The sequence below is a fragment of the Podarcis erhardii genome (assembly GCF_964252035.2).
Source record: "Podarcis erhardii genome assembly, chromosome: 15".
Lineage (NCBI taxonomy): Eukaryota > Metazoa > Chordata > Lepidosauria > Squamata > Lacertidae > Podarcis > Podarcis erhardii.
Genome location: NC_138505.1, coordinates 45,030,521 through 45,043,997, shown reverse-complemented (window position 1 = coordinate 45,043,997; position 13,477 = coordinate 45,030,521). Strand labels below are relative to the sequence as shown.

The following is a 13,477-nucleotide window of genomic DNA, read 5'->3' as shown; positions in this document are numbered from 1 at the left end:
GAGATTCCCAGCTATGATTTCTTTGCTGTGGAAAGGGCTGTTGTCAACTGGCAGACGATAGGTGACTTGGTGGTCGATGCCTGCCTGCAATTGTGCAATTTGATTAATGGCTCCCTCCCCCCCAAAAAAGCTCAACCACTCTGGGCAACCCCTCCCCAAAAAAGCTTAGCAAGTCTTGGCAATCTGCCCCCGTTTTCTAAATTTTGAGTGCCCAGAAATAGGGGGCGTCTTATACATGGGGGCGTGTTATACATGGAAAAACACGGTACCTTTCCCTCTCATCCGCCTCATTTACTCACCTCTCTCTCTCTCTCTCTCTCTTTCTTTCTGAAGAACTCTCTGATGAAAACTTAGAGTACTTGTTGGTGGGTAAGAAAATGCTGGGAGGAAGAACCGTCAGAGAAGCTTTGGAGATGATGGATGAAAAGGAGATTTTGGAGACCATCCTCCAACACCTCCAGCCACCTCCCCAGGTGTGTGTGATGCAGGGTGGATTTGATTGAAATCAAATCGATTTAAAGCATCTTTTTACATTCTTGCTTGTATAATCTTAATATTTACAACCAGATGAAGGTTTCATTTTGGGAATAATAAATTTCCAGAGTAGTTTTTACTACTGATTTGGTTATACTGTTAGGAATGCATAGACACATAATTATGAAATTATTGTGGGGTATAATAAGTTAACTGCATACAGACGCTTCAGGTTACATACGCTTCAGGTTACAGACTCCGCTAACCCAGAAATAGTACCTCGGGTTAAGAACTGCCATCGGCTCAGGGGCGAGAGGGGAAAAGCCGGGTGGATTTCAGAGAGCCCCCAAAGATCGTGGGAAGCAGCACTTCCTCAGCGGAGGAAGGAGAGGAGATGCAGGGGTTGGAGGAGGCAAGGCGGTGCCAGGACACCTTGCCTGAGCAAAGCGGGGAGGAGGGGGGTCCCCCATTACCCAAGCCTTCCTTGCGCAGTAGGTTTCCGCGCAGAGAGGGGAGGCGCAGACTGGGCGCCAAGAAATTACTCTGCTGGGGAAGGTTGAAGGGCCGCCCACTCTCAGATTCTGCCCGTGAATGAGCAAGACATGGAATAGAGGTGCTCTGCATTCTGAAGGTTTTGATCACTAAGAAGAAAGCTGGAAAACCGACTCTTGAGCCATATTTCCTGATTGCTGTCAAGCAACCAACCGGTACCTCTAACAGTGGTGCTTCATGTTAAGAACAGTTTCAGGTTAAGAACGGACCTCCGGAAAGAATTACGTTCTTAACCTGAGCTACCACTGTATATTTGGACAACTTTTCTGCTGTACCTTATTGGAAGAAAAATAACCATTTTCTTAATTAGAATTTAAACAATTTATTTAACTAAAACAATAACATTATAGCATATATATCCATGTTTGTTAACTGATGTGGTTAACTTTTTTTAAAAAAATTCTTAGAATGAATTTTAGCATATATGAAAAACTTAAAATAAATCCTTACTTCCCAGTGAATAGCCGTTGGACTATAATGCAACTTAAAAAGAAAATATATTTTGGAAGATTTTTCCTCCAAAAGCATTTTATTTTAGAAATCCAAATTAATTTTTTAAAAAATGTGATTTAAATCAAAGAAATCCATTTTTTAAAAAGGGGGTCATTGATTTTTAGCCACCCTGGTCTGATGTTGCGCAGCGTGAACCAGGATTCCCCAACCTGGTGCCCTCTAAATGTTCTGGACCATATGCTGCCTGGGGCTGGTGGGAGCATGTAGAAGGGGAACTGCCATGAACTATCACAGGCAAAGGCAAACCCAGCCCTCCAGCTGTTTTGGGACTACAGCTCCCATCATCCCTAGCAAACAGGACCAGCGGGTCAGGGGTGATGGGCATTGGAGTCCCCAAACAGCTGGAGGGCCGTGTTTGCCTCCGCCTGAACTATTGGGAGCCCAGCTTGGAGGAAGGTCCTATTTGCAGATGCAAGAGACGACTTTCTCCTGGTGGGGCTTGAAAAGAGGACCAGGCAAATTTGGGGAAGCAGAGAAGGCGATCAGTGCAGCATCTGTAGACCGGAAGAAGAACCAATCCATGAACTTGATTTGGTGGGATGACTTGGACCCCAGGAAATGTTGCATGTTTTTTTCTTTAACTTTTGCAACTGATCGTTCCCGATATCTTGGAACGTTTGAGAATCCGATATTGTGCAGTAAAAGTTTTTGTGACTGTATTGTGCCTGATATGGCCAATATTTCCTCTTCGCTCTCAAGAGCAGTTAATTTGCCAGGCCTGGGCATTTGGCAGAGCAGGCAAGCAAATACTTTCTGCAACAGAAAATTTAATAAATAATCATACTGGGAGTGGTATTGTCTGTTTGTTATTATGGTATGTATTTTTGAGTTTTTATATTGTAAACCGGCCAGTGATCTTCGGATGAAGGGCAGTACAGAAATTTAATAAATAATAGTAATAGCCACAATGCCTAGATTCTGTTTGTTCATGGCAAGAAACAAAGTGCTTTAAATGAATGGTGTGTCTCCCAGTCCAGAGGATTTATTGAATCTTCTTTGGAGTGTTACTTTAAAAAAGAAGAAGAATTGATTGCAATAGATTTTACTCCAAATGATTTTTGCAAGAAGTCTATTTCTAGGCATGTGGGGTTTTTTTAGAGAAGACAAGTGGCAGATAGATGGCAACTGTTCTCTAGACAAGAAACATGACACTTTTCTTCATTTTATTCCCAGCAGAAGACATCCAAGCCTGGACACAACAAGGTAAGTCCTTGCCGCGAATTCCTCACGGCACTTTTAGCGGAATGCTCAGAGTCCCAGGTTCTTTAGTGCAGTATTTATTATTGTGAGCTCAATATATATACAAATATCTACAGAAGCAGTTCATCTAATCAGACAGAGTACCTGCACCTTGAGGCAAAAGAAGACTCCACACTCATCTACACCACTCCACCACTATTGGACAGGCTTCCCTTTTAAACCGGTGACAGCCAATCACATTACTGCTGCGTCATTCTGACCCAGCACTTCCACAGAGAGTATTGGATCTGTAGCCTTATTGGAGTTCACTGATTGGGTCTGCGTTGCTCCGGGACAGGAGGAAGGAAGCCAAATGACACCAAGGTTGATTCAAAGAAGAAAGAGTTTATTCTGCTCTCCGGATAGCAGAAGGTACTTGCGTGATCAAGTCCACAGCAAGTCCAAAGGAATTTTAGGTGGTTCACCGGGGAGTCCCCCGGTGTCTTCCGACACCGGTACGTTCTCCTGGTCAGTGTTATCAGCAAGCCAGATGTCTCTCGCACATGGACAGCTTGAGCGCATCCCACGCCTCACTTGCTGTCACCTTATCAGCTACGTAGACTAGCTGGCTGTCGTCCATTCCAAGGATGATCATAGCCAAGGCTTTCTCATCCTTTTCATCCTCCTCAGGGGGCTGCGGTGGATCTTCCACCACTTTCCACAGGCCCTCACGCTTGAGGAAGTGTTGCATGCGGACTGACCAGATGCTGTAGTTCATGGCCGTCAGCTTCTCCAGCAGCACGCCAGCTCTGGACTGCTCCATTGCTGCAGCTCCCCTCCAGCACCCACGGCTAGATAACAGCCACCTGTACTCATGCGCAGCAGAAGTGTGCTGGGCCCATAACCCTGTCACGAATTCCTCGCAGCGCTTTTAGCAGAAAGCTCAGAGTCCTAGGTTCTTTAGTGCAGTATTTATTATTGTGAGCTAAATATATATACAAATATCTACAAAAGCAGTTCATCTAATCAGACAGAGTACCTGCGCCTTGAGGCAAAAGAAGACTCCACACTCATCTACACCACTCCACCACTATTGGACAGGCTTCCCTTTTAAACCGGTGACAGCCAACCACATTACTGTGGAGGGAGGCTGGGGACACCTGTAAGAGGCTGCAGGTGCAGGTATTAGTCCTCTAAAAAAGTGGGAAGAGCCTAGGGTCAGCGTATCTAGGACAAAAGTGTGTCATGAGAATGAAAGATGAGGCTGCTGGGTTAGACCAGCATCCTTATCTCACAGTGGCCAACCAGATGCCCATGGGAAACTGGAAAGCAGAATTCGAACACAGAGCACTCTCCCCTTCCTGTGGTTTCCAGCAACTGGTATTCAGAAGCATTCCTGCCTCCAACAGTGGAGGCAGAGCAATTAGGACATGCTGAACTTGTCAACTTTCAAATTCCCCAAATGAGGAGTACTAAAGAGTTGTAATAGGGACGCGGGTGGTGCTGTGGGTTAAACCACTGTGCCGTTTGGGCTTGCCGATTGGAAGGTCGGCGGTTCGAATCCCTGCGATGGGGTGAGCTCCCGTTGTTCGGCCCACCTAGCAGTTCAAAAGCACATAGTGCAAGTAAATAAAATAATAATAATAATAATAATAATAATAATAATAATAATAATAATAATAATTTATTTATATCCCACCCTCCCCAGCTGAAGCCAGTACTGCTCCGGCTGGAAGGTAAACGGCATTTCCGTGTGCTGCTCTGGTTTCGCCAGAAGCGGCTTAGTCATGCTGGCCACATGACCTGGAAAAACTGTCTGTGGAAGCGGACAAATGCCGGCTGCCTCGGCCTTAAAGCGAGATGAGCTTTAAGCCCAGAGTCGTTTGCGACTGGACTTAATTGTCAGGGGTCCCTTTACCTTTACCTTTAAAGAGTTGTAACGTGACTTGGGAATTCAGAAGATGTGTAAAATTGCATACAAATCATTAAAACAATTGCCTAGTACTTGCAATCTATTATTATTATTTAGTATTACCCGACATTTTCAGACGGTAAAATTGAATTTTTTTGGTTTTCCAAAAGCAGTTGATGTAGCTGGTGGGGTCTCCTCCCTGTGACTCACCCAAACCTTCCCCAACCCTTAGAACGCCCTCTATAGATACTATGGACTCAAGCTGCGGGATTCCAGGAGCGCAGAGACAGTCCACCAGTACCTGCACTTACTCCTGAGGTTGCCTCTCGAAGAGGAAGCAGACAGAGAGGTGAGTGAATGTGTGGGATGTCAGGGGGGAGGAGAGCCAGCGGGACTGGGACTGCGCTCACACGGAGACTGTCCTGGAAGAGCCTCCTCCTTCTGAACCCTCTTGATTCAAGCGCCTCCCCAGGCTGCTCCCCAGTGTCCCACCACCACAATCCAGGGTCCCCCACTCTTACTCATCCAGCCAGTCCCTGACATTACCCCACCAGCCCTCTGTCCTGATTTCCGGATTGGTCTCTGCTCATGACCTTCCTCCCTCCAAAGATTTTGTACCCACCCACTCACCCCCTCAAAGCCTCTTACAGGAGCAACTGCTTTTCAGCATTCAACATATCTGGGCAGATTTGTTTAGTTTTGGGTTAGATCAGAGCAGCCAGCAAGTGGCCCTCAATGCCTTTCTTGGCAGCCCTCAGCAAGCTTGGAGGCACCCCTACACACCTGTAGGCCTTGCACTGCCTTCCCAAAGCTGGGTAAGGAGGTGCTGGGCTTGGGGAAGGAGGCAGGTGTGATCTGTCAGGGTCCTAGGGTCCTCAGTTAGCTCTTTCCCACCTTTGGCAAGAAGGTGGGAAGGCTCTAGGTCCCGCCAGAGCCTCGTGCCTCCTTCCCAAAACCCAGCGCCTCACCTGCCTACCTTTGGGAAGGCAGCATGCGGGCCGGGGCGTGTGTGTCAAATTTTGGCCTTGCTCCCCTCTCCCACACGACAAGTCAGTGTGCGGCCCACAGGTTCTGTGCTGAACTACTCTTGTGGCCCACTTGGTATGAGAAACTGGAGCACCCTGGTTTAGATGGTGCATATTCCTGCTCTGGCGCCTTTGGGTGAGCGGTGGATTACAAATACTTCCAGGGAATAAATGATGCATTTTAATGTAGTTGAGTATTTAATGAAGCCAAGAACTGTATCACAAGATTTGAAAATGTCAGAATGCAAGGCATCCTTGCGTTGCAAGCTGCACGAGTCTGGGAGGTGTGGTCTGGTCAGTTCACATCAGAATCCACAGAAATATCGTTCTTCAAACCACCCCTATTATTATCCGGGATGAAAGGATCTCTTCAAATTGGTTCTCTAAGTGTCTCATTTCTCCATTCTTAAATTTGGTTCCCCACATTTCACAGGAATCTGCTTACAGAATCACATTTATCCTCCATCCCTCATGATCAGCTTAGCTTAATGGTTGCCATCAATTTCATTTTAATTGATTTTATTTAATTTTTATAATGAAATGTTTTTAGAATGTTGTACTATTTAATTGTTGTTAGCCGCCCTGAGCCCAGCTTTGGCTGGGGAGGGCGGGATATAAATAAGATTTATTATTATTATTATCACTAATTGCAATCAAGAAAATGACATGTTTGACGTGCCTCATTCTCCCTAGGGAATTTCTGAGGCTATCGGTGTGGCTTCAAGCACCCATATTTCACAGGTGCTGATGGCAGTGCGGGACTTCGGCCACGCAGCCATTGCAAGGAATACTGAGACGTCTGAGGTAAGGGTGTGAAGTGAGGAAGGAGCGTAGCAAGAGTGTAGGTCAGCCATCCCCAGCCTGGTGCCCCTTCCCCATCCGTGTGTTTTGAATTGGAACTCCCATCAGCCCCTGACAGCATGGCCAATGGTTAGACGAAGATCCTGGCGGATTGGATCCTTAGCGGCTCTTTACATCCACACCAAAGCATGTTGGAAAAGAACGAATCCTGCCCCATTTCCAAACATGCTCTTTTTCAAGGGATGGGATCCTTACCATTCCAAAAAGGCAATTGGATCTGCTCTCAGTATGGAAGCCAGACAGCTTCCTCTGTGGGTATGTCTCAGTCATCCTTCTGAAGTGGGCTCCAGCAGTCCTGTCTCTGTGGCTCCAGATCCTAGATCTGATCTGATCCCTTGGCTCAGTCAGTCAGTCAAACAAACAGATTCGTTAGAAACCATTGGTCACCCCCCAAAGTACACTGACCCCTGTTTTTAGGTTGGTTGTCAGATGGTTGGTTGGCATTTCTTCAATAGTGGAAGCTAATGGGGACCCCCAAGGGTCATCTAGTCCAACCCCCTCCAATGCAGGAATCTTAAGCATCCCTGGGAGATGGCCATCCAACCTCCAACGAAGGAGAGTCCACAACCTCCCAAGGGAGAGTGTTCTGCTGTCAGAAAGCTTTGAATGAAGAACCTCTTAGAGTTTGGAAGAGGGGACACCTCTCCAACTGAGGGGAGGGAGCAGAACCCAAGAGAGAAGGCAGGCGGCAGGCTGGGAGAGGCAGAGAGAAAGAGGGGAGAGGTTTCAGCTGCACCCCCTGCCCAATTTGCTCTCGTGCAAGGGTTCTTCTGCCTTACGGGAGTGCCTGCTGGCCCCATTCAACTATGTTCTAGAGTAGACCCACTGAATTTAATGAAGATGACGAGGCCCATTCATTTCGACAGGTCTACTTGAAGCAAAGCATAGTTGAGTGTCGCTCTCTGTGTTCACCTCCATATATTTGTCAATTAAGCGAATTATTACAAAGGCATGTGAGGAGAATCAGAACTTACAGGGTTAAACAGTTCTGTGTGACGTCTCACATTCTGAGGCGTGGTTATGTTCACATACGGGAATCTTTCTTTGTGTGTGAGTTTCCTTTCATTTTTGGCTGAGAGGCGAAAGGATGTCTGCTCTTTCGCCGGGCTGATTTATGATGTTTTTCTACTCATTAAAAGACTGTTGGAGTTTAGCAAGAAGCCTGCATTCAGTCTGATTTATTATCCACACACAAGGCAACAGTTTCTGCCGCTGCAAAACTCTGCTAAGGACTATGCTAAGAGAGCTAAGGGAGCTCAAGTTTTCTATCGGCACAGACGTCCATCGGCGCAGCAGAAGTGTACTGGGCGCCATCTTATCTCACAAGGCATAGTAACTGCGTGCGGATCTAACAGTTCCATAACCTGAGGGGGCCTTGGGGTCATGTGCCCCCGACTCTCCAATTCTCCAACCCAGCTGGAAGGAGATCAGATCCTTTTCCTTCCACTTTCAGTTAACTTCCCTCAAGCTTCCCTCAAGGGAGCAGGAGCCGATGAGTCCAAGGCTCATTCACACAATAATAAACCATAGTTTATCACAGAGGTAACCAAAATGGTGCCCTTCAGATGCTACAGACTGCAACTCCCATCCCTCCTGACCTCTGGCCATGCTGGCTGAGGCTGATGGGAGCTAGAGGCCAACCTATGTTGATGCCCTCTGGTTTATTGTTACATCTGAACGCAGCCCTGAACTCTCTTGTGCTCTGCCATCCAAGAGAAATGAAACCCAGGAGTGTGGTACCTCTGGATTTTTGCTGTGAGTTGGTAAATGACCAAGGAAATTTCCCAACCCTCACTATGGAGAAGATGAGCAGATCCACCTGGTTCATTTTAATTTTTAAAAAGCAGCTCCCATGGAAAAGAGCACCAGTGGTCAGTCTACCCTACACTGTCCTGCACTTTCTCCCTGGTTGACTGACCGAACCCAAAGAGAACACCTTCATGGTTCCTCATCATCCTGGGGGAAAAGTGACCAGTGGGGTGTCACAGGGTTCTGTCCTGGCCCGTTGTTGTTCCACTTTTTTAAAAATAAAAGACTTGGATGAAGGAATTGAGGGGATGCTCATCAAATTTGCAGATGACACCAAACTGGGAAGGGTAGCCAATGCCACAGAAGACAGAATCGGGATTCAAGATAACCTTAACAGATTGGAGAACTGGGCCCAAACTAACAAAATGAAATTCAATAGGGTCAAATGTCAGGCTCTATATTTAGGCAGGAAGAACCCGATGCACATATATAGGGTGGGGGAGCCCTGGCTTGCCAGCAGTTTGAGTTTCCTGGAGGAAAAAAAATACAAAATTTGTAAGTCTGCACAACAAGTTGTTGTTGCTTAGTCGTTTAGTCGTGTCCGACTCTTCGTGACCCCCTGGACCAGAGCACGCCAGGCACTCCTGTCTTCCACTGCCTCCCGCAGCTTGGTCAAACTCATGCTGGTAGCTTCAAGAACGCTGTCCAGCCATCTCGTCCTCTGTTGTCCCCTTCTCCTTGTGCCCTCCACCTTTCGCACAACAACTTACTGACTACTAATATTTTCCCAGCTGCTAAAAGGTCCCAACTAAATGGTGATTTGTCTCCAATTGCACTTAAGGTTCCCAAACTCACTTTCCCCATCCTTTCCCTCCAGAATACTAGCGAGACGAATGCCAGTATCACCGTCATCCTTTGCTGTGGTCAAATGGCATCCGGGGCACGGCAGGATGACCTCCCCCTTTTTATAGACCTCATCACAGAGGAGCTCCTCTTCCAATTCCAGAACAGCAGGAAGGTATGGCTCTGATTATCACACGGACTCCTGTTGTTTGTTCTCTCAGCTATACCATACTTTTCCGTGTATAAGACGAGGGGTTTTATTATTATTATTAAAAAATGATGTTTAAAAATGAGGGTCATCTTATACACAGAGAGTGCATTGGGGGGACGTGGGTTTGGTTGCCGCTGCAAGCCGGAGATAGTCAACAGCTATTGTGTGCGTTATTGGTGGCTGCAGCAAGGGGTGGTGTTGATTGGCTGTCGCTGCGGAAATTGGGAAGGCGATTGGCGGTTTCTGCCGGCGAGGGACAGACAATAGGTGGGTTTTGCGACATGTGTGAGTGGCAGCATAGGTTCAGCGGGTGAGCAATTTTTGGAATCCCCTCCCCCAAATAGCTGAACAACTGTGGGTAATCCTACCCCCGAAAAGCTCAGCAACTCTGGGCAATCCTTCCCCCATTTTCTTAATTTGGAGTCCCCCAAAATAGGGGGTGTCTTATACTCGAAAAAATATGGTATATTCTGCCTTTCTCCTGTCATACGTCTCCAGGAGGTGTGCAACCATTTCCCCCGTGGTCACCATCCAGGCACTGAGCAGACCTCCTGAGCTCCATCAAGGTCCTTGCACCACATGCCTTCAGACTGTGCCCTAGGGCAGGGTTTTTGGCTTCATCCACCGAAGGGTTGTAGACTGGGGTGTATACTGGCTCCACACTTAGGACCAGATGGGGCATTACAGCGGTACCTTGGTTCTCAAACTTAATCCATTCTGAAACCAAAGCGTTCCAAACCAAGGCATGCTTTCCCATAGAAAGTAATGCAAAATGGATTAATCTGTTCCAGACTTTTTTTAAAGAAACCCTAAAACAGCAATTTAACATGAATTTAACTATCTAACAAGACCACTTCTGGGTTAGGGTTAATTTTTGGATTGGTATCTGAAGAAGTGTGCATGCACACGAAAGCTCATACCTAGAACTAACTTAGTTGGTCTTTAAGGTGCTACTGGAAGGAATTTTTTGTTTTTGGATTGGGTTAGTGTTAGGGTAAGGATTAGAATTAGGATTAGGGTCAGTGTGGCTTTATGTTTCCTTGTGATTTTGATTCAAACTCAATTTTATAAAATCCCTTCTCCTTTCAGAATGAGGCTTTGAAGAAGAGCTTTATGAAGGCAGCAACTCTAACAACCAAGGCGCTTGTGCAATCGAATGTGGGATATGTCACCTTCCCCCACAAAGACGAGCTCACCTTCTGCATCACAGTGAGTAAAAAGAAAAAGAAAAAAAGAGGGGGAATCTCCTGGGGTTTCTTTTCAGAGCGTTTTTTCTTAAAAATAGCTGTGTAGGTCTAGCTCTGGGTTGCATGTTCTGATCATCTGGCCCCAAACCATTTCTGGGTGGTCACGTTCTGCTCCAACTCAAGTTTCCAAACCCACTTGAAAGGCAGCCCTACATTGTGGCAACCTCAGTAGGATGTCACCAGTGCCTAAGTAAAAGAGGCTAGGTTCTCCCAGGAGGAGAGGGCTGTCAATGGCTCCCAGCCATGATTGCTATGTTCTACCTCCACAGAGGAAGGAAGCAATGTTTCTGAATATAGTTGCTGGAAGCCACAGGCGGGGAGAGGGCTCTTGGGCTCATGGTCTGCTCCCTGGTTTCTCACAGACGTCTGGTTGGCCACTGTGAGAATGCTGTGAGGATGCTGGACTAGATGGGCCCTTGGCCTGGTCCAGAAGGCTGATCTTATGCTGTTCTTATGCGGTAGAGCTCTGCCCAGGAGAAAAAGGGATCTTATTCCCAGATCCAGGAAGCCCACTCTCCTCCCCTAGGAGGACCCACTTGCCAATTGCAAAGAAGTTGTCAAGTGGGCTGGATAGAGAGCACAACTCAGGGCTTGGTGTGGTGGTGGCAGGGATGGCGCCTCCAGTTCCCTGACATGCTGTGTGCTTCCCCACCACAGGAGGTCATCAAAGAGGAGCCAATGGCATCACTCACCATCTTACAGCCCGCAATGGAAACGATCATTCGCATGACGTAAGTACGGCCAGACACAGTACATATTTCTTCACCAGGTTTATGGACTGCTGGGTGCTGATCCTTTCCTCTCCCCTTCTTTCTCTTTTCAGTGCCTTGAGACCACGCATGGACCCCCTGCTCCGGTCTCAGCTGCTACAAAAAACCACCAGGAAGGTCTTCCAATTGCCATCATTGCAGGTTACGAAGGTCAAAGCCGGGAGCTCCGTGCCGGCAACACAGAGCCAGGTGACTGGACCTTCTGCTTCTGGAGGAAAATGGGGTTGCCAGGTTAAAGGATTTGAGGGCAAAGAGTCTGAGCCGTGTAAGCTGCAAAGAATGCTGCCCGAGACACTTGACCCATCACAATGATGTAACAGCCAGAGACTTGGGGTGTATATTTTTGATTTTAATCCTGTTTCCATATTTATTGCATTTCACCTTTGGCTAGAATGCATCCACGAATGATTCCTGCATGCCTGCATTTTGTGACTCTCATGCCTCCCTCCTACGCTGCATTTATTTTTATTTGTTTGCTTGTTTGTTTATATGCTGCCCATCTGACTGGGTTACTCTAGCCACTCTGGGCGGCTTCCAACAAATTAAAACACAGCCAGACATCAAATATTTAAAACTTCCCTATGCAGGGCTGCCTTCAGATGTCTTCAGATGGAAGTATAATGATGTATCTCTCTGACATCTGATAGGAGGGTGTTCCACGGGGTGGGCCCCACCACCAAGAAGGCCCTCTGCCTTGGAACACCCCAAGGAAGTTGAGCCCAGTGTGGAGTCCTGTATCTTTATATCGCATGACCTGTAACCTTATATACATCAAGAAACGTTTGATGTTTATGACTCTTTGTGTGCCTTGCTTGAACCCCTGCATAAGCTTTGTTACGAATTTGGACTAGAAGGCTCCAGAGCATATGGGATTTCCATGGGGGTCTTCAGCTTCTAACTGCTTTTGCTTCTCTCCTTCCAGGACTGTTATCACGAAACTATCGACATCTGGCTCAACATGCTCACCAGCTTGCTGTCGGAGGCCCCCTCTCTGGAGACGCTGCAGAAGATATTAGTGGTAAGGGAGTCCCCAAGGTGTCAGAGCAGGGGGAAGCAGCAGCTCCCATGCCGGAGGACAGACCCTCTTGAAATGATTGCACGGGGGGCATCTGTGGCCAACTCGCTGGTTGTGGGTGCTGATGGTCAAGTGGGCCTCTGTTCTGCTAGCAATGCTTGTGCAAGGCACACAAGATATGTCCTCTGCTGATGGCCTGTGGGGAAGGGCCGTGGCTCGGGGCAGAGCATCTGTCTTGCATGCCCAAGGTCCCCGGTTCAGTCCTCAGCACTCCAGGTGGGGCTGTGAAAAGGCTCTCTGTCTGAAAGGCCAAAGGGCCAACTGCCAGTCCTCATTACCTGTGGATCAATGGCTGGGCTTGGTCTAAGGATGCTTCCTGCATTCCATTGCTATGGCTGTGGTGAGGTGTATGTTGTATTGTTGTAATTATCACACACACAAACACACCAATGACAGATTGCAGGGCAGTTCACAACATAAAAATACAAAATCAGAACAGAAAATGCATGATAAAGCAAAAGCAACCCAAGAGCCAATTAATATCTAATTCTACTAAGCTGCCTCGAGTCCCTGTCTGGGAAAAAGGTGGGCTATTATTATTATTATTATTAATAATAATAATAAACAAATTGCAGCAAACTTTCTCCTTTACAAAACAACCCCCTTTTGCAATTTGTCCCCTCTATGAAGCTTTGTGAATTTGCAAACCTGGATTAAGGGTTGTCCTTCCATGTGATGACGATGATTTCTCTCCCGCAGCACACAAATGGCTGGATTGACTCCACAAAAATCAGTGAGAGGCAAAGAGCAGTCAAGACCACCAACGTACTCCTGAAATATGTCTCCGAGCATTTGGACTTTGATGTGAGTGACCAAGGCTTAATGCTGCAATTTCAAATCGTATTGCGTTGGAAAGTTCAGGTGTGAACTAGATGAAAGCTGTATGGCATGGCCATTCCAGGGGAAGGTGCCAGCCAGTGCTATTTTTCTAGAAAAAGAGGTGCCAGGACTCACCATGAACTCACCACCCTTGTTCTCTTATAATGGCAATAGTGCCCACCTGAGAGGTGCCAGTGTTAGCTTTTTGCAGTATAGTAGCACTGCAGAGAGCTTGCTGGGGAGACAA

General features: G+C 47.1%; 1 protein-coding gene across 1 annotated transcript in view; it reads left to right on the top strand.

Moving 5' to 3' along the window:
• Positions 1 to 404: 404 nt before the first annotated feature.
• The window catches only part of LOC309330766 (maestro heat-like repeat family member 5), a gene marked incomplete at its 3' end in the record, with an annotated part of 116,059 nt that continues 102,986 nt past the window's right edge, over positions 405 to 13,477 (top strand). The window contains exons 1-8 of the mRNA XM_081842619.1: positions 405 to 473; positions 2,716 to 2,742; positions 4,863 to 4,979; positions 6,349 to 6,459; positions 9,143 to 9,283; positions 10,409 to 10,528; positions 12,259 to 12,354; positions 13,111 to 13,215. Coding sequence (XP_081698745.1) covers positions 414 to 473; positions 2,716 to 2,742; positions 4,863 to 4,979; positions 6,349 to 6,459; positions 9,143 to 9,283; positions 10,409 to 10,528; positions 12,259 to 12,354; positions 13,111 to 13,215 — 777 coding nt within the window. The 5' untranslated portion in view covers positions 405 to 413. The remainder of the gene's footprint in view (positions 474 to 2,715; positions 2,743 to 4,862; positions 4,980 to 6,348; positions 6,460 to 9,142; positions 9,284 to 10,408; positions 10,529 to 12,258; positions 12,355 to 13,110; positions 13,216 to 13,477) is intronic.